Source organism: Eriocheir sinensis, chromosome 7 (genome assembly GCF_024679095.1).
Source record: "Eriocheir sinensis breed Jianghai 21 chromosome 7, ASM2467909v1, whole genome shotgun sequence".
Lineage (NCBI taxonomy): Eukaryota > Metazoa > Arthropoda > Malacostraca > Decapoda > Varunidae > Eriocheir > Eriocheir sinensis.
In genome coordinates, this window is record NC_066515.1 from 7,834,581 (window position 1) to 7,860,180 (window position 25,600).

The 25,600-nt window shown below is 46.1% G+C and overlaps 1 protein-coding gene across 1 annotated transcript in view; it reads left to right on the forward strand.

Moving 5' to 3' along the window:
- LOC126995284 (nectin-1-like) overlaps window positions 1–25,600 on the forward strand; it is a 185,402-nt gene that overhangs the window by 137,334 nt on the left and 22,468 nt on the right. Inside the window, exons 5-9 of the mRNA XM_050854773.1 lie at window positions 7,767–7,929; window positions 10,562–10,716; window positions 22,059–22,203; window positions 22,550–22,686; window positions 23,020–23,259. Of these exons, the coding sequence (XP_050710730.1) occupies window positions 7,767–7,929; window positions 10,562–10,716; window positions 22,059–22,203; window positions 22,550–22,686; window positions 23,020–23,259 (840 nt within the window). The remainder of the gene's footprint in view (window positions 1–7,766; window positions 7,930–10,561; window positions 10,717–22,058; window positions 22,204–22,549; window positions 22,687–23,019; window positions 23,260–25,600) is intronic.

Here is a 25,600-nt window from a genome sequence, read left to right on the forward strand (position 1 = left end):
CTTTAAACATTTTAAACACTTCTATTAGATCGCCTCGCATTCTTCGTTTTGATAGACTGAATAAATTTACATCTTTAAGCCTTTGTTCATATGATAAATTTCTCAACCTAGGAATCATCTCTGTTACTCTTCGTTGAACTCGTTCCAACTTTTCTATGTCTTTTCTATAGTAGGGAGACCAAAACTGTACACAGTACTCTAGACGGGGTCGAACCAATGAATTATACAGTTTTAATATTACTTTTTTTCCGATTTATTATTAAAGACTCGTCCGATGAAGCCAACCAATTTGTTTGCAGTTTTAACAACCTCTGAACAATGCTGACCGGGCTTTAAATCGCTTGATATAGTGATTCCAAGATCCTTTTCTTTACTTACTGCAGAAAGTTGTTGGCCATTCATTACGTACCGAACGCGATTGTTATTTTTTCCGATGTGCAACAATTTACATTTGTCAACGTTAAATTTCATTTGCCATTGATTGGCCCAACGTGCAAGTCGATCTAGATCTGATTGTAAAGCTTCTTCGTCGAGTGTCGCAGTTACTTTACTAGCAATTTTTGTGTCATCAGCAAATTTTGATACTTTGCAAGTGAGCCCATCATCGACATCATTAACATAAATTAAGAAGAGCATGGGGCCAAGCACTGATCCTTGAGGTACGCCGCTTCTGACGTCGAGCCAGTTAGATGTAACACCGTTTAGAACTACTCTCTGTTTCCGCTCAGAGAGCCAGTCCACAAGCCAATTGTGAATGTTACCCGATATACCGTGCGCCAATAGTTTGCTGAGCAATCGTTGGTGGGGGACCTTATCAAATGCCTTTTGAAAATCCAGATATATGATATCTACTGATCTGCTTTCATCGAACACCTCAAAAATATAATGAAAAAAATCAAGTAAGTTAGTTAAACACGAACGTTTACTACGGAAGCCATCTTGCGAATTATTTATTATATTATTTTCTTCAAAAATTTTCACCATATTGTAGAGAATGATAGTCTCCATTAACTTACAAACAATAAAAGTCAGGCTAGTTGGTCGATAGTTTCCTGAATGAAATGTGTCCTCTTTTTTGAAAATTGATGTGACATTTGCAAGTTTCCAATCTGACGGAACATTTCCAGCAGTTAAAGATTTATTGAATATGATGGAGAGCGGTTTACAAATTTGATGTCTGATTTCTTTTAAGACCTTAGGGGTAATTTTGTCTGGACCAGGAGCTTTGCTTACTTTAATCTTTTTCAATTGTGCGTAAAATGTCACTTTCTACGATGAGCACGCCACTTAACATCTTTTCGGTCCTTCTAACCTATGGTGGTTGAGGTGATAAACAATCTTCGTCGGTAAATACGGATGTGAAAAAATTATTTAGCATTGTAGCCATTTCATTTTCATCGTTTGTGTGGTTTCCATGATCATTAGCAAGCGGTCCGATACCACAAGTGAGTGACTTTTTTTTATTATTTACATAGGTAGCTAAAAAAAAATTTAGGATTAGATTTACTCGTTTCAGCTATATATTCTTCAAGATATTTCTTGCTTCCTTTTTATTAATTTCTTGGTTTCGCGGCGAATTCTGTCCAACTCTAGTTTGTCAGCCTCACTCTGAGTTGATATGTATCTGCTGTATACGCGTTTTTTTAAGAGATAGGCTATTTTGGATTTGGTTATTCCACCATTTGGGTTTCTTCTTAAAAGCTGAACGTCTGTTTCGATAGGGTACGCATATGCTTATGGCATTGTTCAATATTGTGGTGAAGGCCCCCCAAGATTTATCAATATCTGTTTCCGCCGAGATTTCAGTCCAGTCAGAATTATTTAGAATTGATCGGAGTCTTACGAAATTCGCTCTCTGATAGTCAGGCACCTTTTTTTTGCTAGGAGTTACTTTACTTTCTTTCATATTGATGCTGAATGTGATTGTTCGGTGATCGCTAGAACTAAAAACTGGACCAACATTTACTTCGTTAACTAGATCAGCTGTCGTTGAAAAGATAAGGTCAAGCATATTATTTTCCCGAGTCGGTTCTTGAACGTGTTGATGCAAATCACTTTCTAGTAAATTTGTGTACAGGTCGAGCCCTGTATGACAGTTCAACGGTTCACCCCATCTTTTCACTGGCAAGTTAAGGTCCTCAACAATTACTGCCTCGCAACTGCTACTTGTCTCTAATAATAATTCACTTAATGCGTGGTCGATATCAGGAGTCTGCCTTGGCGGTCTGTAGATAAGTACAATTACGATTTTACGAGATTTATTTTTAATTTCAATGAAGACCGTGTCTACATTGGATATAATATATGTTTTCACGGATACTGGATGGAGAGAGTTGTGGATATAAAAGATAACGCCTCCTCCCTGTCTGTTCTCTCTTTCATGACTAAAGATGGTATAACCCGGTAATCTATATTCCGCAATGAAATCTCTATTTGAAGTGTCTATCCAAGATTCTGTGACTCCGATGATGTGGTAATGATTTGTAGCTGCGAGGACTTCTAACGTCTTCAAATTTGTTACGTAGGCTACGCGCGTTTACATAGCAAGCTTTAATGTGATTCGAGTCTGGGGTTTTGCGGGTTGAGTACTCCCTCACGGTGGAGCTGCTGGTGTTCTCGCCTCCGCGTTTTTTGGCTTTCGAAGAGCCACTTGGTCACAGAGCAGCCTCCCGAAACGGGCTGCTCCAACAGGGTTTAAGTGGATGCCATCAGGAAGGAACAAGTATGAATCGTAGTAAAAATTGTTCCACAAGTTAGCGAACTGGACGTTTTATTGTGAGCAAAGGGACTGCAGTCTGTTGCTTGTGCTGAAGGCCTTACTATAAAAGCTAGATTCAGCACTGACCCTTGGGAGGATTCCTGAGATTATGATGGTACTGGCATCCGTTTTACGTTTATACTGCTTGATCATGCGGCGGTATTTCTCAAGCAGTTCCTCAGAACGGGTTGTCTTTACGTCATTTGTCCCCGCGTGAATGACAAAGAGGGTGTTTCGGTCGGCATTTCTCAAGACATCATCGCACGCTGCGGTGATGTCGTCCAGTCTGGCACCTGGATAGCAGTAACGTTTTCTGCGGCCGTTTGATGAACGACCACAGAACTCGACCAGCTGGCCACGCACCATGGAGTCCCCAACTAGGCGAGTCTCAAACTCATCCTCCAGGGTGTCTGCCAGCACCTGGAAGCTATTGAAGGTAGTGGGGGTCAGTAAATCCTTGGTTGCCTGCTTCGGTTTGGCTCCATTCCTTACAGGTTGGAACCCGACATCCTGTGAAGCAGGAAGAGAAGCGTTAAGTGGGGCAGGCCGGGAGTTAGCCTGTGAAGCAGGCTGGGGGTTAGCCTGTGAAGCAGGCTGGGGGTTAGCCTGTGAGGCAGGCTGGGGATCAGCCTTTGAGGCAGGCTGGCGGTTGTCCTGTGAGGCAGGCTGGGGGTTAGCCTGTGAGGCAGGCTGGGGTGTAGCCTGTGAGGCAGGCTGAGGGTTAGCCTGTGAGGCAGGCTGGGGGTTAGCCTGTGAGACAGGCTGGGAGTCAAACTGTGAGGCAGGTAACACGTCCTCCCGTGAAGCAGGAGGGTCGTCTGTAGAGGGCACAGTCTTGGTGGAGGGCCTCTCCACCATCGATGGTGGAGTCACTGCCACATTACTTAAAACAAATTCCTGAAGGGCTACGAATTTTTTTTCCAGATCATTATGCTTGACTTTCCATTCAGTCACAGCCTTCTGAAGAAGTAATCTTTGAACGCAGAGGCGGCAAGTTTTACTCAGCTGGAAGAACTGAGCTGCAAATCGTCCGGGACAGACGTTACACTTAAGGTTCGAAGGCATTTTTAGAAATTTAAGCGAGTTAACAGTTTGGGCAAAGATTAAAATCGCAATAAATTAAATTGTGACCATAAATTGAATTGTATAAAAATTTTGCATGGAAATTAGATACTGCTGTGTTAGATGCCTCCAACACTGGGAGTTCGCTCCCACAGGGTCTTGAAAACGCCTCAAAGACCAATCGCTTGTCCTGAGCCTCGGTCATGAGAGAGACTTTCACAACCCGGCGCTTTTCAGCTATTGTCCTCGAAGTTTTGTCCCATAGAACGGGGCCGGCGTAGTCACTTAGAGCAGAGCTGGCAAGGAGGAGAGGAACCAGCAATTCGTTCCCACTTTCCGAAACGTCTAACCCAACTCAGCGACCCTTTCGAGGCATCGCCAGTGGCACCTGTCACCAGGTGTTCTCCACCAACTCTAGAGAGTATCAGACGCCCTGAGATACCAAAAAGCTGAAATATTCCTTGAGTATAAGAAAAACCCTCAGAAACTCCACCTAGAAGCCGGGAGGTACAGCCTCAAATGGCCCACGGAACACATTTCTTTCAGGAGACAACAACAACCAGCTGTTATGCAGAACAGGGATGGGAGTACCGTCGATAGAGGGGAGGGACGGGGAGCTCACACCGACAACTGGTTCCCAGGGAGGCTTTTTAGTGTAGAGGTCGCCACACTCCTCTACACCGCAGGCCTAAATAATTAGGCACGGTCCAGCTGACTAGGACCCTGGAACTCCAGCCATTGTCTCATAAAGAGATCCTCTGCCTGCAGTCCAATCCACCACTGCTGCTGTCCAGAGGCTTCACCGTGACCCTGGCACGGTCCACGCTCTCTTCTTATCCTCAGAGGTGATGCTCTTCCCATAACACCCTCTGATTTTTTTTCATGAATTTGATGTAAGAAGACCGTTTCATCTGGCGACCAATTAAACTTACTCCTTTTCTGCGCTGGTTCTCCGGCCCGTAGATGTGCTCATTGGGGCAGATGATGTGGTTATGGTGCGGTAATCTCAGCAGAGCAGGTTGTGACGAAGGAGGGGATATAAGGGTATTGACGAGAGCCGAAGTAAAAGCAGCCTTTGAGGCTGCTTCTATCTGCCACAAAACTCAATATTTTCTTGTGTTTGCCATTTATTATGTTTTTGTTGTACATTTATACATGTTGTCTATCTGGAAACCTTTATTTCTTTATTTTTCTTTTGAAATATTTACGTAATTCATGTCGGATGTTTACGTTTTGCACGGAGGCGTCCTTAGCAACGAGCCCGCCATAAAGAAGAAGAAGAAGGTAATTGGAGCCAGGATTTGCTAATACTTATACTCCTAGTTGACGAGCATAGCTATTACTCTTAATAAATTGAAACTATTAACTTTGATAGTAACTTTAAGGGTAAAAGTTAATAGTTCGTGAGGATACGGGCCCAGAAGAGCAGTCAGCATGAAAATATCGATAGAAGATAGAAAGAGAGGCAACATGGCGGCAGAAATTAAGAGGCAGAAGACTATCATTAGAAGGAGGAGAGCTGATGAGACGAAGAGCCTTAGACTCCACTCTGTCCAAGAGAGCTGTGTGAGTGGAGCCCCCCCACACGTGAGATGCATACTCCATACGAGGGCGGACAATGCCCCTGTATATGGATAGCAACTGTGCGGGGGAGAAGAACTGGTGGAGACGATATAGAACGCCCAACCTCGAGGAAGCTGATTTGGTGAGAGACGAGATGTGGTGTCCAGTTTAGATTTTGAGTAAAGGATAGACCGAGGATGTTTAGTGTTGAAGATGGTGACAGCTGAGTGTTGTTGAAGAATAGGGGATAGGTGTTTGGAAGATTGCGTCAAGTTGATAGGTGGAGAAATTGGGTTTTTGAGGCATTGAAGGACACAAGGTTCCTTTTACCCCAATCGGAAATGATAACTAGGTCTGAGGTTATGCGTTCTGCAGCCTTCAGCCTGGAGTCATGTAATTCCTTTTGAGAGGGTCTTCTGTTGAAAGAAGTTGAATAATGCAGAGTGTAGTCATCAGCGTATGAGTGGAGAGGACAGTTTGTTATGGAAAGAGGATCATTGATGAATAACAGGAAGAGAGTGGGTGATAGGACAGAGCCCTGTGGAACACCACTGTTAATAGCTTTATGAGAAGAACAGTGACCGTCTACCACAGCAGAGATAGAACGGCCGGAAAGGAAACTGGAGATAAAGGAACAGAGAGAAGGATGGAATCCGAAAGAGGGCAGTTTAGAAAGTAAAGACTTGTGCCAGACTCTATCGAAGGCTTTCGATATGTCTAGTGCAACTGAGAATGTTTCACCGAAACGGCTAAGAGAGGATGACCAAAAGTCAGTTAAGAGAGCAAGAAGATCGCCAGTAGAACGCCCCTTGCGGAACCCATACTGGCGATCAGATAGAAGATTAGAAGAGGAAAGGTGCTTTTGAATCTTCCGGTTAAGGATTGATTTAAAAGCTTTAGATAGACAGGAAAGTAAAGCTATAGGGCGGTAGTTTGAGGGATTGGAACGGTCACCCTTCTTAGGCAGTGGAACGCCAGCATTCGTCGAGCGAGCAACTCTCCTGGCATTTGGGCCACCTGTAGACTGTTGAGTTGCTCGCTCGGGTCAGCTACGGGCTGCCACGAGCACCCGTTTCCGCGCCGGCACGCCAGCCGGCGGGTTCTACTCCAGCCACCACTGCGACGGGCCGTCACAATGACAAAGGGCCGTTTCCCCTTCTGAGGGGAAGAATCAGAGAAGCGAGAAGCGCACCTTCTTAGGCACAGGCTGTACGAGGGTGTACTTCCAGCAGGAAGGAAAGGTAGATGTTGATAGGCAGTGGCGAAAGAATTTGACCAGGCAGTGTGTCAGCACGGAAGCACAGTTTTTAAGGACAATAGGAGGCACTCCATCAGTTCCATAAGCCTTCTGAGAGTTGAGGCCAGAGAGGGCATAGAAAACATCATTAGGAAGAATCTTAATAACAGGCATAAAGGAGTCGGAGGGGGGATGAGTAAGAGGAATATGCCCAGAATCGTTCAGAGTGGAGTTGTTACAGAAAGTTTGAGCGAAGAGTTCAGCCTATGAGATAGAAGAGACGGCAGTGCTGCCGTCTGGAATAAGAAGAGGCAGGAAAGAGGAAGAAGTGAAATTGGAGGAGATATTTTTGGCTAAGTGCTAGAAGTCTCTGGAAGAATTAGAGAAAGCAAAGTGTTGACATTTGCTATGGATAAAGGAGTTTTTGGTAAGTCGAAGAATAGATTTGGCACGATTCCGGGCGGAAATGTAAAGGTCATGGTTAGCGGGAGTTTGAGGGCTCTGGTAACTTTTGTGAGCTGCCTCTCTATCTTTGACAGCGCGAGAACAAGCGTGATTAAACGAAGGCTTTTTAGCATGGGGAGTAGAGAAAGTAGGTGGAATGTATGCCTCCATTCCTGAGATAATCACCTCTTTGATGCGCTGGGCACACACAGAGGGGTCTCTATCCTAGAAGCAGTAATCATTCCACGGGAAATCGGAAAAGTACATCCTCAAGTCGTCCCACCGAGCTGAAGCAAAATGTCAGAAGCATCGCCTCTTCGGTGGGTACAGAAGGTGTACAGGAGCGATAGGACAGAATACAGAAATAAGGTTGTGATCGGAGGAGCCCAACGAAGAGAACAGTTTGACAGTGTAAGCAGAAGGGTTAGAGGTAAAGAAGAGGTCTAGTATGTTGGGATATTAGGTTAGTTAAACGGTAAAACTAAGGCTGATGTAAACCTAGACTACTTTACTCCTTTTCTTTCTTAAGTTGAAAATCGATTGTCTGTCTGCGAGTCTCTTTTTTCCAACACCCTGACATCGTCTTTACGAAGTCTCCCTCTCCCCGCGTCCCATATATCCGGGACGCCACAACGGACATCGGAATCCCTTGAACACCCTGATATCGCCTTTACGTGATCTTGTTTTCCCTGCGTCACACAGGTCCTGGACGACACGTCGGAGTCCCGGTCCCCGGCACTTACGGTCAACCGGCTGAGCATCCTCCGGCTCACGCGGAACTACCACAACGCCAGACTCAAATGCCTTGCCTCCAACAACAACGTCACCAGCCCCACCAGTGCCTCCGTCACCGTCAAAATGAACCGTAAGTACCTGGTGAATGTTGGTGAGTAGAGGCGTGTGTGTGTCGTTGTGTGTGTGTGTGTGTGTGTGTGTGTGTGTGTGTGTGTGTGTGTGTGTGTGTGTGTGTGTGTGTGTGTGTGTGTGTATGGGGGAGGGTGCTACGGGGTGTTGCAGGGCTTTGCCCCCGCGTGGGTGCATAATGGGTGTCCGGGATGCACCTCCAAGGTCCCAGAAGCTGCCCCGCGAGGATTAAAGCCTTGTGTGTGTGTGTGTGTGTGTGTGTGTGTGTGTGTGTGTGTGTGTGTGTCTCTCTCTCTCTCTCTCTCTCTCTCTCTCTCTCTCTCTCTCTCTCTCTCTCTCGTGTGTTCTGTGAAGGATTAAAGCAAATAAATAACGCCACGCAAAATTAATGCTGCTGTGCCGGAAACTCTGCCGCCATCAGATTCCAATAAATTACCTGTTAAAATGTTGCGAGGGTCGCGAATGAAAAGGGATAATTATATTAGTTGTGATGTTTGAGTGGCCGGCGCGCGGGCACGTTGAGTGTGATATCAGTGACTTGATTTTGCGGCGCCCTTGTCATTAAGCCGCGAATTTTGGAAAATCAACCGCTTTGGTGCGAATCGCCATAACCCCCTTATTTCTGGGGTTTCATAAATGTTTTTGGTATCAGTCGACGACAAAATGAAAGGGCTATATTTTGTAATAAGCGACCGGGCTCAAAAACCGACTCGAAAGGGTAAAACATCGAATACATTCGCAAAAAATGACTGAAAAAACTTATTTTTGAGTTCCCAACCTTGAAACCCACTCATTTTTTTAAGAATTTAAAAAAACTTATTTAACAAGTATTTTAGCACTACCAATGTGCTTTCAAATATGATGCATAATGTTTCCCTACACCTGGTAGTTTCGTCGCTAGAGTTCAAAACGTAAACCCTTTCGAGAGCGATTTTGACTAACTCCAGACACTTTGGCGTTTGTGACTAGTGTGGCATTGCTATTGCATCTAGAAGGCTGTAATTTAGCATGTAGCCTCTCTTGGCAATGTAGTTTGACCAGCACGAAGGATTCTTTGATAGCTCGATTCCAAGTTTGTCGCATAGCATATTTTTTGGCACCTTTGCCGCGATTTGGACATGTTCTAGTTTTCTTTTTTTTATTTAGTGTTTTACAATTTGTTTTTTTATTATTAATCCGTATTAATAGAGCTTTCATTTGCCACCAAGCACGCCTTCCTAGCTTCAGTAGTTTTTGCTCAAGCTTGACCAGAAGCAGCAACGAAAATTCGCTGAATCTGACTCATTTCACGCGCCGAGACGAAAAACCTTCCTGACGCCACAAAAAAATAATATATCTGCATAAAGATTCATATATGAACACTGCAATGTGTTGAACCTAACCTCCAGGCCAGGATACGCAGGCTGCAAACGGACCCTGGAGGCGGGGTGCTAAGGATGACCCGACCGACCTCTGCACTAGCACTGAAAGGCAATCTTATGACCAAAGCCACCCGAGTCGTCCTGAAACCAAAGGAAACGATCAATCTGTCACGCAGTGTTCGTCCGTCACAATTCCAGTTTCCCGAGTAATGGACTAAAAGACAAGTCCACTCCAAGGACAGTGACTTTTACCTCCGTGACGCGAAGTGAAGGACGCGTGTTTGTTTTCCTCTTCGGCGGAGCGACGGGGATTAATAAAGGTGAATTAGATGATATGAGGTGGACATGTAAACGTTCTTCCAGAATGCTTATATGAGAGAGAGAGAGAGAGAGAGAGAGAGAGAGAGAGAGAGAGAGAGAGAGAGAGAGAGAGAGAGAGAGAGAGAGAGAGAGAGAGAGACGAACCAAGTCTCTTTTCTTATATAGATCTTGTTTCCTGTAATTAAGGTTTCCTCGTCGGGTTTTACAACAGCTGGCATTGATCGGGATTATATTTTTTCTGAGGAGTCTCTCATACCGACCGGAATCAGCAATGGGCTTTAATAAATTATTCTTCCCCTTTTCATTTTCTACCTTGACCCTTCCCTTTTATTCATAAATCTGCGATTCCTACTTGCTTAAACAATTTAATCCCCTTTCCTTTTACTGCCTTACTTCTTTCTTTGTCATCTATCACACCTTCTCTCTTCCCTTTCTTTCCGTCCTGTCCAACCTCTCGTCCCATTCAGAACGTAACCTCCCTTGACACCCACACCCCTGCTTGGCCCACCACCACACACCCCATCATCACTCCCCTCTCCTTCCCTTGCTCAGCCACTCCTCAAGCATCAAACCGCCTCCACCCCAGCCTCCCTACCTAAAGTGTACTATTGCCAGCAGAATCATCGTTTCGTCCTGCACATCGCGTGAGTCTTTGCCAATGAATACACCGAACCATCGCTGCAGTAATACCAACACCAAATTGTTGTGTTACATCTTTGTAGTATTACCACCACCGTAAACAGCTCCATCCCATATTTACAGCGTTAGCAACACCCCGAAATCCTGCTCATATCCCAGCAATGTTAGTAACACCCAAACAGTCACTTCACATCTCCGCGGTGTTAGCAACACTCCAAGCAGCTTGTTCTGATTCCGACAGTTTCCACTTCTATCCCTGCATTGTTCCCAGCACCCCAAACCACCTGATTCGAACCCTCTCCTCCTCCCCAGTGTGGCCCCTGGTGACGAGGATAGAGGTCCCCCCCAAGTGGGTTCGGCTGGGCCGCGAGTTCGTGATCTCGTGCGTCGTGGCGAGGAGCAGACCACACCCCAACGTGACCTGGACGCTCGGCACGCCCACCAGCTTCACGCTCCTGCCGGCCGAGGTAAGCACGCCCCTTTGCCTACCCGCTTGTCCTGCTCACGTTCATGCTGGCCAAGGTACACACTCCTCTGCCTCCCCGCTTGTCCTGCTCACGCCCCTGCTGGCCAAAGTAAGCACACACCCCTGCCCCTCAGCCCCCTTCCCCCTTTCTTGTCTTCCCCACGACCCTGCTGGCCTAAGTAAGCATGCCCCCTGTCTCCCTGTTTTCCTGCCCACGCCCTAGCTGGCCGAAGTAAGCACGTCTCCCTTCCTAGCTGAGGTAGCTTCTATAGCTAGCTGTGGTCAGGCTGTTTTGACTCTTGCTTCATTCATTCTCCTTTTAGTTGAGGGAACTTCCTGCTTCATCCACTCCCTCGTTATCTGAGTGAAGCCTCTCTAACTACCCTCCTCCCTTCCTGAATCACTTTAGCCCGTGTTTATTCCCAATCAGCCTAATTACCGCCTCACTTTCCTTACTCACTCCCAACATTGCCCTCCCGCGCATGCCTGTCTATCCCTTTTAAGCCCTATGCCTTATCTTCCTTGTTCTTCTTTTATCTCCCCTTTTGTTTCTCCTTCTCTTCCTCCTCCTTCTCCTCCTCCTTCCCCTCCACCTTCTCCTCCTTCCCCTCCACCTTTTCCTCCTCCTTCCCCTCCCCTTTCTCCTCCTCCTTCCCCTCCCCCTTCTCCTCCTCCTCCCCCTTCACCTTCTCCTCCTCCTCCTCCTCCATGTTCCTTTCTTTATTCTCGCCTTCGTCTTGCTCTTCCTCCTCGGTGTACATCTCCAATACATCTTTTTTTTTTCCTACCTCCTCCTCCTCTTCCTCTCTCTAATCATCTGCCATCACAAAACGTCTCCTCGGTCGACTTCTTGTGTAGTACAGGTTGCCTCTTGCTTATATACAAATGCTCTCTCGTTTTTTTTCCTATTATCTCCTCCTCCTTCCCTTTCCCTTCTCCTCCATCCTCCCCTCCTTTTCCTCCTACCCCACTTTCCTTCCTTCGTTCATCTCCTCTTCCTCCTACTCCTGCCTCACCTCTTTCCGCTAGTCCTGTTCCTTCTACATTCAATTCCTCCTCTCTTCTTCCTCCTCATGTTCCCCCGCGTCCCCCCTTGTGCTCTCTCTTCCACCTTTTCATCCTTTTATGACCCTTTTCTTCCTCCTCCATCTCCTCCATATCCTCTTCACTATTTTAGTTTTTTTTCTTTTTCATTATACTTTTTTATATTTTTTCTTCAATTTTTCTTTTTCATCTCTCGCCACCGTTTCCTCCTCCTCTTCCTTCTCCTCCTCCTCCTCCTCCTCCTCCTCCTCCTATTATATCAACTCCTTCAAATATAGAATCGACCGTCACTTCGCTGCGTCGGGAGTAAACTGAATATTGAGTTGCTTTCATCTGCTCCTCAATATCGAGGTGCTTTCATCTGCTCCTCAATGTCGAGGTGCTTTCATCTGCTCCTCAATATCGAGGTGCTTTCATCTGCTCCTCAATATCGAGGTGCTTTCATCTGTTCCTCAATGTCGAGGTGCTTTCATCTGCTCCCCAGGCCCCAGGCTGTCGAGCAGATTAAATCACCAAAGCGGGCAACCTCGTAATGAGCCAATAGGCTTTCTGTTGCCTGCGTGTCCATGTTTCCATGTTTCCTCTCCTCTCTTTTTTTCGCTTGAAAGACTAAATGATAGAAGAGAAAGAAAAAGTAATTAGACTCAGCAAGTTAATGTATTGTTTTGAATATATAGCATGCATAGCATTTGTGTTTGTCTTTTTTTTAAATCCCTATTTTCTTATTTACCAAGTATATTCTTTTCTCATTTTCTCTCGTAGCGAAGGAGAAACGTAGAATATCCTGTATAATGCTCGAGTTCTCGGTATTGTAATTGTGTCTAAACCTCCACAAGTGTAGCGGTGTACATATATATTTTTTACCGGCAACAAAATGCTCATGGAGTGCGGGAAAGGTTTTCTTTATCCAGCTCGTCATTTCTTCATTATATTTTTTTCCTCGTCACTCTCTGTTCTTTTTTATTTTTATTTTATTTTTACAGATAAGGATACAGTTCAAGGGGTAAAGAAAAAAAAAGCCCTCTACTCACTGCGCCTGAGTGGAGGTCAAAGGAGTGTCCAAAAAGAGAGGTCAATTTCGGGAGGAGAAGTGTTCTGATACCCTCCTTTTGAAAGAGTTCAAGTCGTAGGCAGGAGGAAATACAGATGAAGGAAGATTGTTCCAGAGTTTACCAGCGTGAGGGATGAAAGAGTGAAGATGCTGGTTGACTCTTGCATAAGGAGTTTGAACAGTTTAGGGATGAGCATGAGTAGAAAGTCGTGTGCAGCGGGGCCGCGGGAGGGGGGGAGGCATGCAGTTAGCAAGTTCAGAAGAGCAGTCAGCATGAAAATATCGATAGAAGATAGAAAGAGAGGCAACATGGCGGCGGAATTTGAGAGGTAGAAAACTATCTGTATGAGGAGGAGAGATGATGAGACGAAGAGCCTTTGACTTCACTCTGTCAAGGAGAGCTGTGTGAGTGGACCCCCCCACACACATGAGATGCATACTCCATACGAGGGCGGACAAGGCTCCTGTAAATGGACAGCAACTGTGCGGGGGAGAAGAACTGGCGGAGACGGTACAGAACGCCCAGCCTGGAGGAAGCTGATTTATTAAGAGATGAGATATGAAGTTTCCAGTTGAGATTTTGAGTTAAGGATAGACCGAGGATGTTTAGTGTTGAAGAAAGTGATAGCTGGGTGTTGTCAAAGAATAGGGGATAGTTGTTTGGAAGATTATGTCGAGTGGATAGGTGGAGAAACTGTGTTTTTGAGGCGTTGAAGGACACCAGGTTCCTCTTGCCCCAATCGGAAATAATAGTAAGGTCTGAGGCTAAGCGTTCTGTTGCCTCCAGCCTTGAATCGATAAGTTCCTGTAGAGTGGGTCTTCTATTAAAATAAGTTGAGTAATGCAGAATGGAGTCATCGGCGTAAGAATGGATAGGACAGTTCGTTTTGGAAAGAAGATCATCAACGAACAACAGAAAGAGAGTGGGAAATAGGACAGAACCCTCCGGGACACCACTGTTAATAGGTTTAGGGGAAGAACAGTGACCGTCCACCACAGCAGAAATAGAACGGTCAGAAAGGAAACTGGAGATAAAGGTACAGAGAGAAGGATAGAAACCGTAGGAGGGTAGTTTGGAAAGCAAAGATTTGTGCCAGACCCTATCAAAAGTTTTTGATATGTCCAGCCAGCGCAATAGCAAAGGTTTCACCGAAACGGCTAAGAGAGGATGACCAGGAGTCAGTTAGGAAGGCAAGGAGATCACCAGTAGAACGCCCCTTGCGGAACCCATACAGGCGATCAGATAGAAGGTTAGAGGTGGAAAGGTGCTTTTGAATCTTCCGATTAAGGATTGATTCAAAAGCTTTAGATAGACAGGAAAGTAAAGCTATAGGACGGTAGTTTGAGGGATTGGAACGGTCACCCTTCTTAGGCACAGGCTGTACAAAGGCATACTTCCAGCAGGAAGGAAAGGTAGATGTTGATAGGCAGAGACGAAAGAGTTTGACCAGGCAGGGTGTCAGTACAGAAGCACAGCTTTTAAGGACAATAGGAAGCACTCCATCAGGTCCATAAGCCTTCTGAGAGTTGAGGCCAGAGAGGGCATAGAAAACATCATTTGGAAGAATATTAATAACAGGCATAAAGGAGTCAGAGGGGGGATGAGTAGGAGGAATTTCGATGAAAATGAATTTCGTATCGTTCACTGAGGTGTTCTGCAGGTGCGTGCCGCTCCTCGTCCACACACCTGCCCTGAACGGAATGAAAGGAACAGGGAACTGAAAACACTGCCATTGCAGTGCGGGGTTATGCGAATATATTTTGTGCCCAAATTATTTTACCTCATTTTCTTCGCATCAAAGCCCAGCGTATATGTGTGTGTGTGTGTGTGTGTGTGTGTGTGTGTGTGTGTGTGTGTGTGTGTATTTCTGTGCCTTCGTGCGTGCGACTTTCAGTATTTAGAACACATGCAAATATTCACCGCTACATGTAACACGAGTGAGAGTCCATACCTGGGTGCGTGCAAAGGTCAACTGAAATGTTTTATTGTCAGAAGAAATAAATAAAAAAATGGAAGGGAGGGATGTAGGAACAGAGAGGTCGGTGGGACCAAGATCTAAAGAGAGACCTTGGGTGGGACCGAGATATAAGTAGATAAGGTCATCCGGGACAGGGCAGCACGCGCAGGTATACCAGGTGGCTGTGACGTCACGCGAGGTCCAAGGCGTGAGCGTGACTTCTTAGATCTTGGGTGGTATGGGAGAGTGGGAGAGGGGAAAGGATGAAGGGTGACATGGGAGGAGAAAATCAGGCATATACAATTAGGAAGAAAATGAGGGAGTAGTAAGGGTCAATAATTGAATAAAAAAGGAAGAATGAATGTAATAGATCATTAGGAAATAGAAGAGAACACGGAGCAAAAAAACAGGAGTAAGAGGAGATAAGAAAAGGAAATAATCAAAAGGAAAATCAGAAAACCAGGAAACGAAATGATAAAAAAAAATAAAGGGCAAATGCAGGAAGGAAAATGACGTGGAAAGAACGATGGAATGAGTGATTGTAGGAAATAAAGAAGAACGACGGGCAAGAATCGGGAATAAAAGGAAGCCATCAAGAATGGCAAAAAAAGAAAGAGAGAAAGACAAAGAATTAGGATGAAAAGCTGGAAACTGAAGGAGATAATTAGAACTAGAAATGGAGAGAGAGAGAGAGAGAGAGAGAGAATTGACGAAATCAAAGATATCAAAGAACAAAACGAATTTGCAATGATGGGATGATGACGGGAATTAAAGAAAACATTCTCTCTCTCTCTCTCTCTCTCTCTCTCTCTCTCAAAAATAAAAGAAAAAGTCAAGTAAATAATGGCATAACAAAAGCTTTAAACATTTCTGACTGAGAGAAAACAAAGAAAAAAATATAAAAACGGAACAGTGTATTTGCGTGACTTGATGTAGCCTCCCTCGCCTTGGTTAAAAGTGTGACGAAAAAGAGTATTGTCGCCCCGCCCCGGAAACCTCCGCACGTAGGTGATGTAAATAAGTACAATTAGATATATATGCGGACAGACCTACAATCATTACTCTAGCAGTAGAAACGTCGCACACTATAGTCGGTGCCACGAAAGCTGGCAGGGATAATGCTCAATGATGGACTCGCGGACTTGGCATCATTGCTTGGGTGATGGTCTCTGCGCCTCTTATTAACCTATTGTTAACTAGATCTAACCTGCGGCAAATTCCGGATGCCATGACACAACCTACTATCTCTCGCTCTCGGCTACCCCTTTAAATCAGCACTTTTGGCATCTAAATGTAGTTCATCTTATTATCGCCTTTCGTTATGGCTATTTATTACCCAAAAGTAATGGAGAAAAAAAAACAGGATTAATGATTGCACGATGAAAGAGAAGGTTTTTTGCCTTACGACTTAGGCCAATGTTTACGTCATGACTACGTAGCATCACTACACATTATGACTAAGTCGACCAAGAATATACCAAGAAATATTACAATAAATGAGTTAACGAATGGAACTGTGTAGACTGTAGTCTAGCATTTTGTAGTCGGAGGAAAAGTAGGAAAAAAAAATAGCCTCAATAGGCCTTGGAAATATCAAGCGCTTCAGTCGCTAGATTTTGTCAGTTTACGTGCAGTTCCGCCGTTTTTGTCATGAATGTCGCTTCAGTTTAATCTATAATAGGTCAAAAGACATATTTATCGATAACGATATGATTACATTAGTTTATATCGGTGCAATGCGTTACCTTACAACTCAAAAAGGGTTTTAATAGGAATGCAAAGTCAATTTCATGACGTTAGAACAAGTTAAGAATTGACCAATGAGCTCGCAGCACCATCACCCAAGTAATGATACCAAGTCCGCGAGTCCCTCCCTGAAGGATTATCCCTGTCGCTTTTGTGACACCGACTAAAGTGGTGGGCGATACCACCATTTTTCTCGTAATCGCTATTACTGATTACTTTGGCGAAAAGTAATCGATTAGTATTCGATTACCTTTACGATTACTGTGTTCAGGGATTAAGGGTTTGTTTTTCAATGTCCCTCCTTACTCTACCAACCCAGTAGCCACAACCCACTACCGTTACTGCGATGCCTGTACATGATCGTGCCGCCCCGGGTGCCCCTTTGGTGTTTCTGTTTCTCAATATTCCAAGTCACGTTCTTTTTTTCAATAACTAATTTTTCCTCTGATTTATAATTCTAATTAAGAAACCTGTTCAATGCTCAAAAGAAAACGTTCAAAGCATATACTCAAGTTGTCTTATATTTATCTGATAAACATAAATATAAATCTTCTGTAGTAATCGTTTCAAGGATTCGAGCACTGAGAAATAATAATCTACTACAATATTTTTTTCAGACAGTAATCGAAGTAATCGATTACAAATAATCGATTACTCCTACCACTACTACACACCTACACAGTTACGCCTACGCCACGCCCGTAAATAGGCAGGCATTTGTTTAGTAATAGGGTGGTGGGAGAATGGAATAGACTCAGCAATCCCATAGTGAGTGCAGGGACGATAGCTTGTTTCAAGAGTAGACTTGATAGCTACATGGACGAGGATGACAGGTGGTAGTGGAGGGTAATCTGGAGCTGCCTTGTGTAGGCCATTCGGCCTCTTGCAGTCTCCCTATGTTCTTATGTGTGTATGTGTTATAAGATAATACTGGACACACACACACACACACACACACACACACACACTTCCATCAAGTCCCTGCTGACGCCCCGAGGTCTCCCCAGGCTCACCAGCCCACCCATCCTGCTGTTGAAGTCTGGTCAGGTGCAGTGCAGTGAAGGCTGCGTCACTCAGGTGGGGGCAATGTGCAGGCTGCTCACAACCAAGGCTGTGCAGTCTGTTCCCAGGAACAGCAGCGAGTCTTCGCATCTGTCTCGCCACCTGTATTGGATTAGCGCTCCACCTATAAGCCCCTTTCTGAGTGACCGTCGATACCGCCTCTACCTGCTCTCCGGCCACCTGCTGCTACCTGACCCAGCATTTTGACCTGGGGATGACCTCGGATTAACACCTACTCGCCTTCAGGAGAGGATTACCTTCCCGCCTCATCGCTTTACCACACCGCACTCCTCCACCTCCTCACCCCTCAAGCATCACCACTACTTTCCCTCCGTTGCTGTAAATTACCTACCCCCACACCCCTTTCATATTGTAATTTTTTATATAGTCACACTTTGTAATCTTAATATGTATATTTTCAGCCTAACGGCTGCCATCTCCGAAATAAACCGATTATTATTATTATTATTATTATTATTATTATTATTATTATTATTATTATTATTACACACACACACACACACACACACACACACACACACACACACACACACACACACACACACACACACACACACACACACACACACACACACACACACACACACACACACACACACACACACACACACACACACACACACACACACACACACACACACACACACACAGTTTTGTTCACCACTCAGGTAAACGGTTTTGAAGAGAAGTTAAAAAAAACGAGGTTGTGAGTTAATTAATCCACACTAGGGCACAATGCTTAATCAGAACCTCCGTTATCGTCTCGTAGGATAGCGGAGGTGAGGTGAGGGCAATGTGTTCTGTCCCACAACTCTAGGGATGCAGCAGTGCATGGCTAATGGACGACAAACACGTGAGGAATTATATCAATGGATGGTTCGCCAAGTACAAGTTAAATGGAATTAATGCATTTAGCCCTCACTTACCTAGCGACGCAGCTGTACATGACCAATGGACGACGAATGTGTGATAAATTATGGCAGTGGACGCATCATGAAATAGAAGGAATTGGGAATTAATGCATGCCACCCCGCCTTTCTAGCGATGTAGCAGTGCATGATGAGCGTATGAGCATGGTGATGAATGTTCGACTGTTTACATTGAGGAGTAGGAGGGAATGGGGGATAACGTGTGTCGCCCACCTAACTACCGATGTAGCGATGCGTGACTAATGCACGACGAACTCTTGAGCAACGCGTGGCGACGGGCATTATGGAGGAGCGGCGCGGGATGATGCAAGATTGGAATGTTTGTCACGCAGATTTATAACGCCGCAAGCCTCTTGACGTTGAGTCTCGCTTTAGTTCGTCCGGGTATTGTACAGACCTGCAGAGCCTCGTCGTGTTTCTTGGTCAGTGCTGCGCCATAGTTTTCAGCTGTGTTGAAGGCAGGCCACTGGTAGGCAAGAGTGATTTAGTTTAGACTCGAATCCTCTTCGGTTTTTCATTACAGGTGCCCCAGATTACACCAACGCATAGGTACTCCTTCACAGAGCTAGAGATACAGTTACCCCTCAGTGTTATAGAAGCAGAACCCATTGCAGAGAGGGAGCCAAGTGGAGATAGTGAATCAGAACCTTTGCCGGGGCAGGATCGATTAAAACATATCAAAAGGAAAAGTGAAAACCTGTAAAAAAAATGGAAACCTCAGTGCACCACTCAGAATTTTATCAAGCGAAAATTTTCCTAGCACTGTTACACAACACAGTTAATATGAATGTAATACGAGAGAGATAACCCGTCGTGGTGTTGTATAAAATACATAATTACACCGTTTTGCACCAGAACGAGCGAGCCATTGCCGGGAACAGCAGTGCTACACCACTTGTCCCGTAGTGCATAGAGGCTTAAAGTGGAATGGTGGCGGAGTTTTGGACTGAGCGTAGGAGGGGAAAGGGAGAGGGACAGTAAAGGAGAGGAGGGAAAGGAAGTAGAGATGGAGGGAAGAAAGAACAGTAGGGTAGGAGAGGGGAGAAAAAAGGAAGAGACAGAGAGGAAATAAAAGGAGAGTAAGTTAGGAAAGAAGAAATAACAGTAGAAGGAGGTAGAGACGACGTGAAAAAAGTGAGGTAGGGGTGAAGGTGGGAAGCGATTGGAGAGGGTGGCAGTGGAGGGTCGCCCAGCGTCCGGCTGCAGTGCGTGTGGTGCACAGACAAGCCAAGGTAAAGAAAATGGAAGGTAGGTTTACCAGGGGGGAGCGAGGTACCTAAATTTGTCTATTCTGCGCATGACAGGTGAAAGAACGACTGAGGGGTCCGGGCATGGAAGAGAGCTCGGTCCTCATTCACGGAATGGGAGAATTAGCTAAAGTGTATTTTCTTTCAATATGCCAACTTGTTGTATTATGCGCGGTTGTCGATCAGTTTCTGTGAAAGGAAACTGTAATATACGGTTTTGTCGGCTGCCAAGAGATCAAGATCTTAGAAAGAAATGGATGGAAATATGTATTATAAAAAAATAAAACTTATTCTTGAGCAGATTCTGTTGGCTTTGTGTAGTCGTCACATGCCGTAAAAGGAATAAACACTGGTATATAATTAGATGTTGGTCGCAGACCTTAGTTCTCCATCACTGAGTATATACCAGGCTACCTGTCCTTCTCTTTAACTTTAAATTTACACGTCTCTTTAGACGTCCGCTCTAAGATTTGCCGTACCAATATGGCGGCCGGCGACCGACCATATACGCCAGGCAAGCGCGCGGTATCTACTCTACCACAACTTTATTTCACGTGACGTCACTCCCTGCGCGGAGCGGCCGGTGTGAACCTACCTCCCCTTCTCTTTACCTTGAAACAAGCCTCGGATTTCGGGTGATGCTTTGGGGGGAAAGTGAATTCTATTACCTTACCTTTGTGACCCAGTGTGTGAGTCAATTACAAACACCGTGTTCAAGGCTCGGCTTTCCTGGCGGCTCAGCAAATTCACAGGCATTGAGTGACTTTTTTTTCACTTATTAATTGGAGGACAAATGGATGTAGGCAAAAATGTTCCCAAACAGAAAACTCTCATTACACATTGTTTCCCTTCACTTTCAAATTTATCCTCCGCTGGCATTACTATAACAGTCCATTGCAAGACCCAAGGCCTTTCCCAACGAAATGTACCTGACTTGTATAAATTCTTGATTGCCATGCACTCTGTAACTGTGATTGCTCATTTCATATAAATTCTACGCATATTATCTGCCCTAGCCATTTTTTTTTTGTTCATAATCGTTATTATAATTAAGTTAACCTTTGCTTGTTCCAACACTTTGTCATATATCACTGCAAAATACCTCTATTTGTTAGCGTATCTTGTAAGAGGTGACAAAAGACAGGTATTGATAATGTGTTCAGTATCATTTAACCTATATTACCCTTCAGCGTCAAGTAATTACAGACTGTTATTAGTGAAAAGGGTTGCTGGAAACGGGAAATGTCCAGACAAAATCCTCCACTCCATTGCACTCTCAGCGCGCACACACACACACACACACACACACACACACACACACACACACAAGGTACGAAGCGTCACATACCAGAACACACACACACACACACACACACACACACACACACACACACACACACACACACACTCTAGGCAGTAAATCTTGCTTTTCACTCCAAGATATTGGGGACAAAGACAACGGAGGAGGAGGAGAAGAGGGACAGGGAGAAACAGGAAGGGTAGGAATCGGAAGTGAAATAGAAAACGAACTTGAAGTGGAAACGATGATGGAGGAGGAACAGGAAGAGTAATTGGTTGAGGAGGAGAAGTGAGTGAGCGAGGAGGCGCGAAGTAGAGCATAACAGGGGGATAATTGCTGCTTCACTGAGGATTTATCGTCTACGCAGTGCGGGATTTTACCAGCCGCGTAACACTGGTGACACACGGATCACGAGGTGGTATATAGCGTGCCGGGGGAGGAAGGAAAAGGGAGGGAGAAGGGAAGAGAAGGGAATGGTGTTTCACGCGATGGGGGAGTGTAAATGGGTGAAATTATTTTTGTGTGTGTGTGTGTGTGTGTGTGTGTGTGTGTGTGTGTGTGTGTGTGTGTGTGTGTGTGACCTTTCTATGTTCTCCGTTATATTTTTATTTTTGCATTTTATTTCTCTCTCTCTCTCTCTCTCTCTCTCTCTCTCTCTCTCTCTCTCTCGTATTCTCTGAGGAAAAATAAAAAAAGAAAAGGAAAAGAAAACTGCGCACCTTATGAATGTAATAACAGTGGATGCAGTAAAATTGATAAACCTACGGCTCAGAGGATGAGAGTGAGAGAAAAAAGAAAATGTTATATAAGATAATTCTGAATGCAATGAAGATGGAGTGATAAACTTTTAACTCATGCTGTGATTCCCTTTCCTCCTCCTTCCTCTCTACACTTGCATCGGTAACACTCTTCTTCCTTCTCCTCCACCCTCTTATCCTCATCATCACCATCCCCCTCCTCATTCCCTTCCTTTCTCCCCCTACAGACGGAGCACGGGGTCAACGTGAGCACTTCGCGCGTCAGGGTGGTCGCCTCCAGCCGCCATCATGGACAGCGCCTCACCTGCACCGCCGTCAACCCGCTCTTCCCCGGCGCCAGACTCTCCGACTCCACGCTCCTCAACGTCACCTGTGAGTCCTGGCACACCTGTTTTGACGCCACGCTGCTCTGTTTTCTCTTGTGCCTCTTTCCGTGTTGCATCTGAGTTTTTTTTGTGTATTTATATCATAGATAGGTGTCATAGCTTCTTTTCATGCCTTTTTTGGGTGACTTAAAAAGGGGGGGGGAGACCCATGTACGGAAGTGAGCTAGAGTGATCCTAGATGATAACCAGTTGTTGCTTTGAGTTGGCAGAGTGCCGCTGCATTGCCGCGAACGACAGCCAGACCGACGCGTTGGCGCAACCATGCCGTCTCGCGTGTCTCCCCCGTCCTCTGGGTGATTTGCTTCCCAGTGTCCTTGATTAGGTCTCTGAAGGCAGCCCCCAGGACGCCGGTGGTTTCTACAGCGAGCGGCACGAAGTCATACCGCTGGCGAAGGGCTGCGTAACGATTGCATTTGTGGTCTTCGGCTGCCCGAGCGGCCGCGCCGGCATTAGTGGGGCACTCGAGAAGGTGGGAGCTGCTGAAAGTGTTGACGTAAGTGGCGTCTCACACCAGCATCCTGCCTCGGCGGAAGGGGAAGATGGTAATGCCATCTGGCCTGCGTCCGTCTCCGCGGTCGAGGCCCCTTGGCTCAAGGACTGCCACCACACCGGCTGTGGCCAAGGCCCGGTACAAGACGTCACTGAGGGCTGCATGGCAAGGCAGGCGGCCTGGATCTCTCCGGGAGGATAGGTTGTGGTGGCCCAGCCTGTCACCCATGGCTCCACAACGACATCGGTGGGGCTGCTGGATGGGTAAGCCTAGTATAAGCGCAACCCCAGTGCGAACTGCCTCGTCGGGGAGGAGGAGGCCGAGTTTCTCGGCCAGGAGGGCGGAGAGCCAGGCCCCGCTGTGGGCCGCACTAGCGGCGAGGAGGCGTGCACGGTCGACTTGGTTGGCTTCGCGAAGAATTTTGTCCAGGCGATGTCCAGGCGAGTGTCCCCCGTCCTCTGGGTGATATGCTTCCCAATGTCCTTGATTAGGTCGCTGAAGGCAGCGCCCTACAGCGAGCGACACGAAGTCCTACCGCTGGCTAAGGCCTGCGTAACGTTGGCGTTTGCGGCCTTCGGCTACCCGAGTGTGTGTGTGTGTGTGTGTGTGTGTGTGTGTGTGTCAGTGGGTGGGTGAGGGGGTAGGGGTGTGTTGTTGAAATGATGGTGATGGTGATGCCAGATTTAGTGGTAATATTTTGGCAGTATTTGTAGTAGTACTAGTAGTAGTAGTACTAGTAGTAGTAATAACAGTAGTAGTAGCAGTATTAGAAGTAGTAGCAGTAGTAATAGTAGTAGTAATAACAGTAGTAGTAGTAGTAGTAGTAGTAGTAGTAGTAGTAGTAGCAGTAATAGTAGTAGTAGTAGTAGTAGTAGTAGTACATGTACATGTACATCATCCAATATATTTTCTCAGTATGTCAAATATGTTTAAATGTCAGTGATGTATAGGGGAGTGATGAGTACTGGCTGGGGAGTCGGGATGGGCGGTAGTGGGTCAGTTTTCAAGAACGAGGGTAAGCCCGTGCCCCCCCATTGCTATCCCTCACTTCCCGTGTCCGACTCAGTACTGGTATCACTACTACTACTACTACTACTCAGCTCATAATATGTGTAGGATCAGGTACATTAGTCAGATTGTAAAGTGGTGGAGATGAGCATTTTTATTTTTTTTATTACGTCGTGGCCTATTGCGCCGGTAGACTTCATCCCGGTGGATCCTGATGGTTAGCCCAAGGCTTCTTCCCGGTGGGGCCTGATGGTCGGCCCAGCCCGTTCTGGCGCAGGCGAGTGTTTATAATGGCGCCACATTGCATTGGCTCATGCTGCCCCCCCGGAACTCATCTTTAATCCTAAAATCTAGAGTCCGGGTTGATAGGTGGTCTTCTGGACAGCATGTGGGTAGTTTTAAGCCACTCGGCGGCGACTGAAAAATCGCAGCTTGCTGGCACCGGGTGGGGATTGAACTCGCGTCGTCCTGAGCGCGGCGCCGTCACGCTATCCATTCAGCCACCGCCTCCCCAAACAGTGGTAGTGGAAACATAAACAACCATTCTAGTATTACCGTAAAGGCAGAGTAGGTATATGTAAGTGTATGTATGTGTGTATGTATATGGGGGGAGACAAGAGTCAAAGTGGGGTCTGCTACTATTGCTCTATTCATCACCATAACTAGCAACAACTTGGGGAGGCGGTGGCTGAGTCGTCAAAGTAACGGCCTCGTGTTCAGGAGGACGCGAGTTCAATCCCCGCCCGGTGCCACCAAGCTGGGATTTTTCAGCCGCCGCCGAGTGGCTTAAAACTACCCACATGCTGTCCAGAAGACCACCTATCAACCCGGACTCTAGATTCAAGGATCAAAAATGAGCTCTGGGAGGGCAGCATGAGCCAATGCAAGATGGCGCCACTATAAACACTCGCCTGCGCCAGAACGGGCTGGGCCGACCATCAGGACCCACCGGAATGAAGCCTTGGACCGACCATCAGGATCCACCGGGAAGAAGCCTACCGGCGCAATAGGCAGCAAGAAAAAAAAAAAAAAAAAAAAAAAAAAACATACACTCTCATAATGGCACCGAAATGGAGCCCCCTTAGTGTTGCGTATGTTCGTCTAGAAATCAAAACTGTGTTGGGTGCTCGTGTGTAAGACGAGGCCAACCCTGTGTGAACTGTAAGAGAGGTGGAATCTGTAGAAACCCAAACCCTTAACGGGCGGATGTTGAAAATGGTGAGCAACCACTAGTGGTGCTGGGTGGTCAGGCCAATGAAGGCGCTGGAGATGATCAGGTGGAGGGGAGTGCAGGTGACGAGAGACAAGAACAGGGTGACCAAGGTGAGGACACCTCGCGCGAGCTCCGCTTCTGGCAGAGGTGGACACTCGAGGAGACAGAGGAGTGGGTGCGAGATGCTTACAATCATGTGGTAACGTTTTCTCCCGGAAAAATATTTGAGGCCCCGAGAAGTAACGCCACCAAAACCTTGATAGAGGAGAAAACCTACTTCATTAGAGCGTATAACACCTCCACACAAATCGCCCCCTACGCTCTAAAGATTCTGGCCGTACTACCGCACCTCATATGCCAACGGACTCACAAAAAGTCGAAACAATCTGAGGACGTGAAGGCGGTACAAAGAAGAATGGAGCTGTGGAGGAAAGAGGACGTCCGGAAGCTACTTGACGAGGCTAAAACACTGCAGGAGAGACTACGCAGACGTAACATTCACAAGAATGACAGTAACGACAGGGCTAGAAACTTTGCTGACAAGATGAGACAAGGCAAAGTGGCCATGGCAACTAGGTCACTGGCACTAGAAGATGAGGCAGCGGGGGTCCTTCCCATGACGGAAGAGACACGCCAGATCCTTAAGGACAAGCATCCAGATGCTAGACCTGC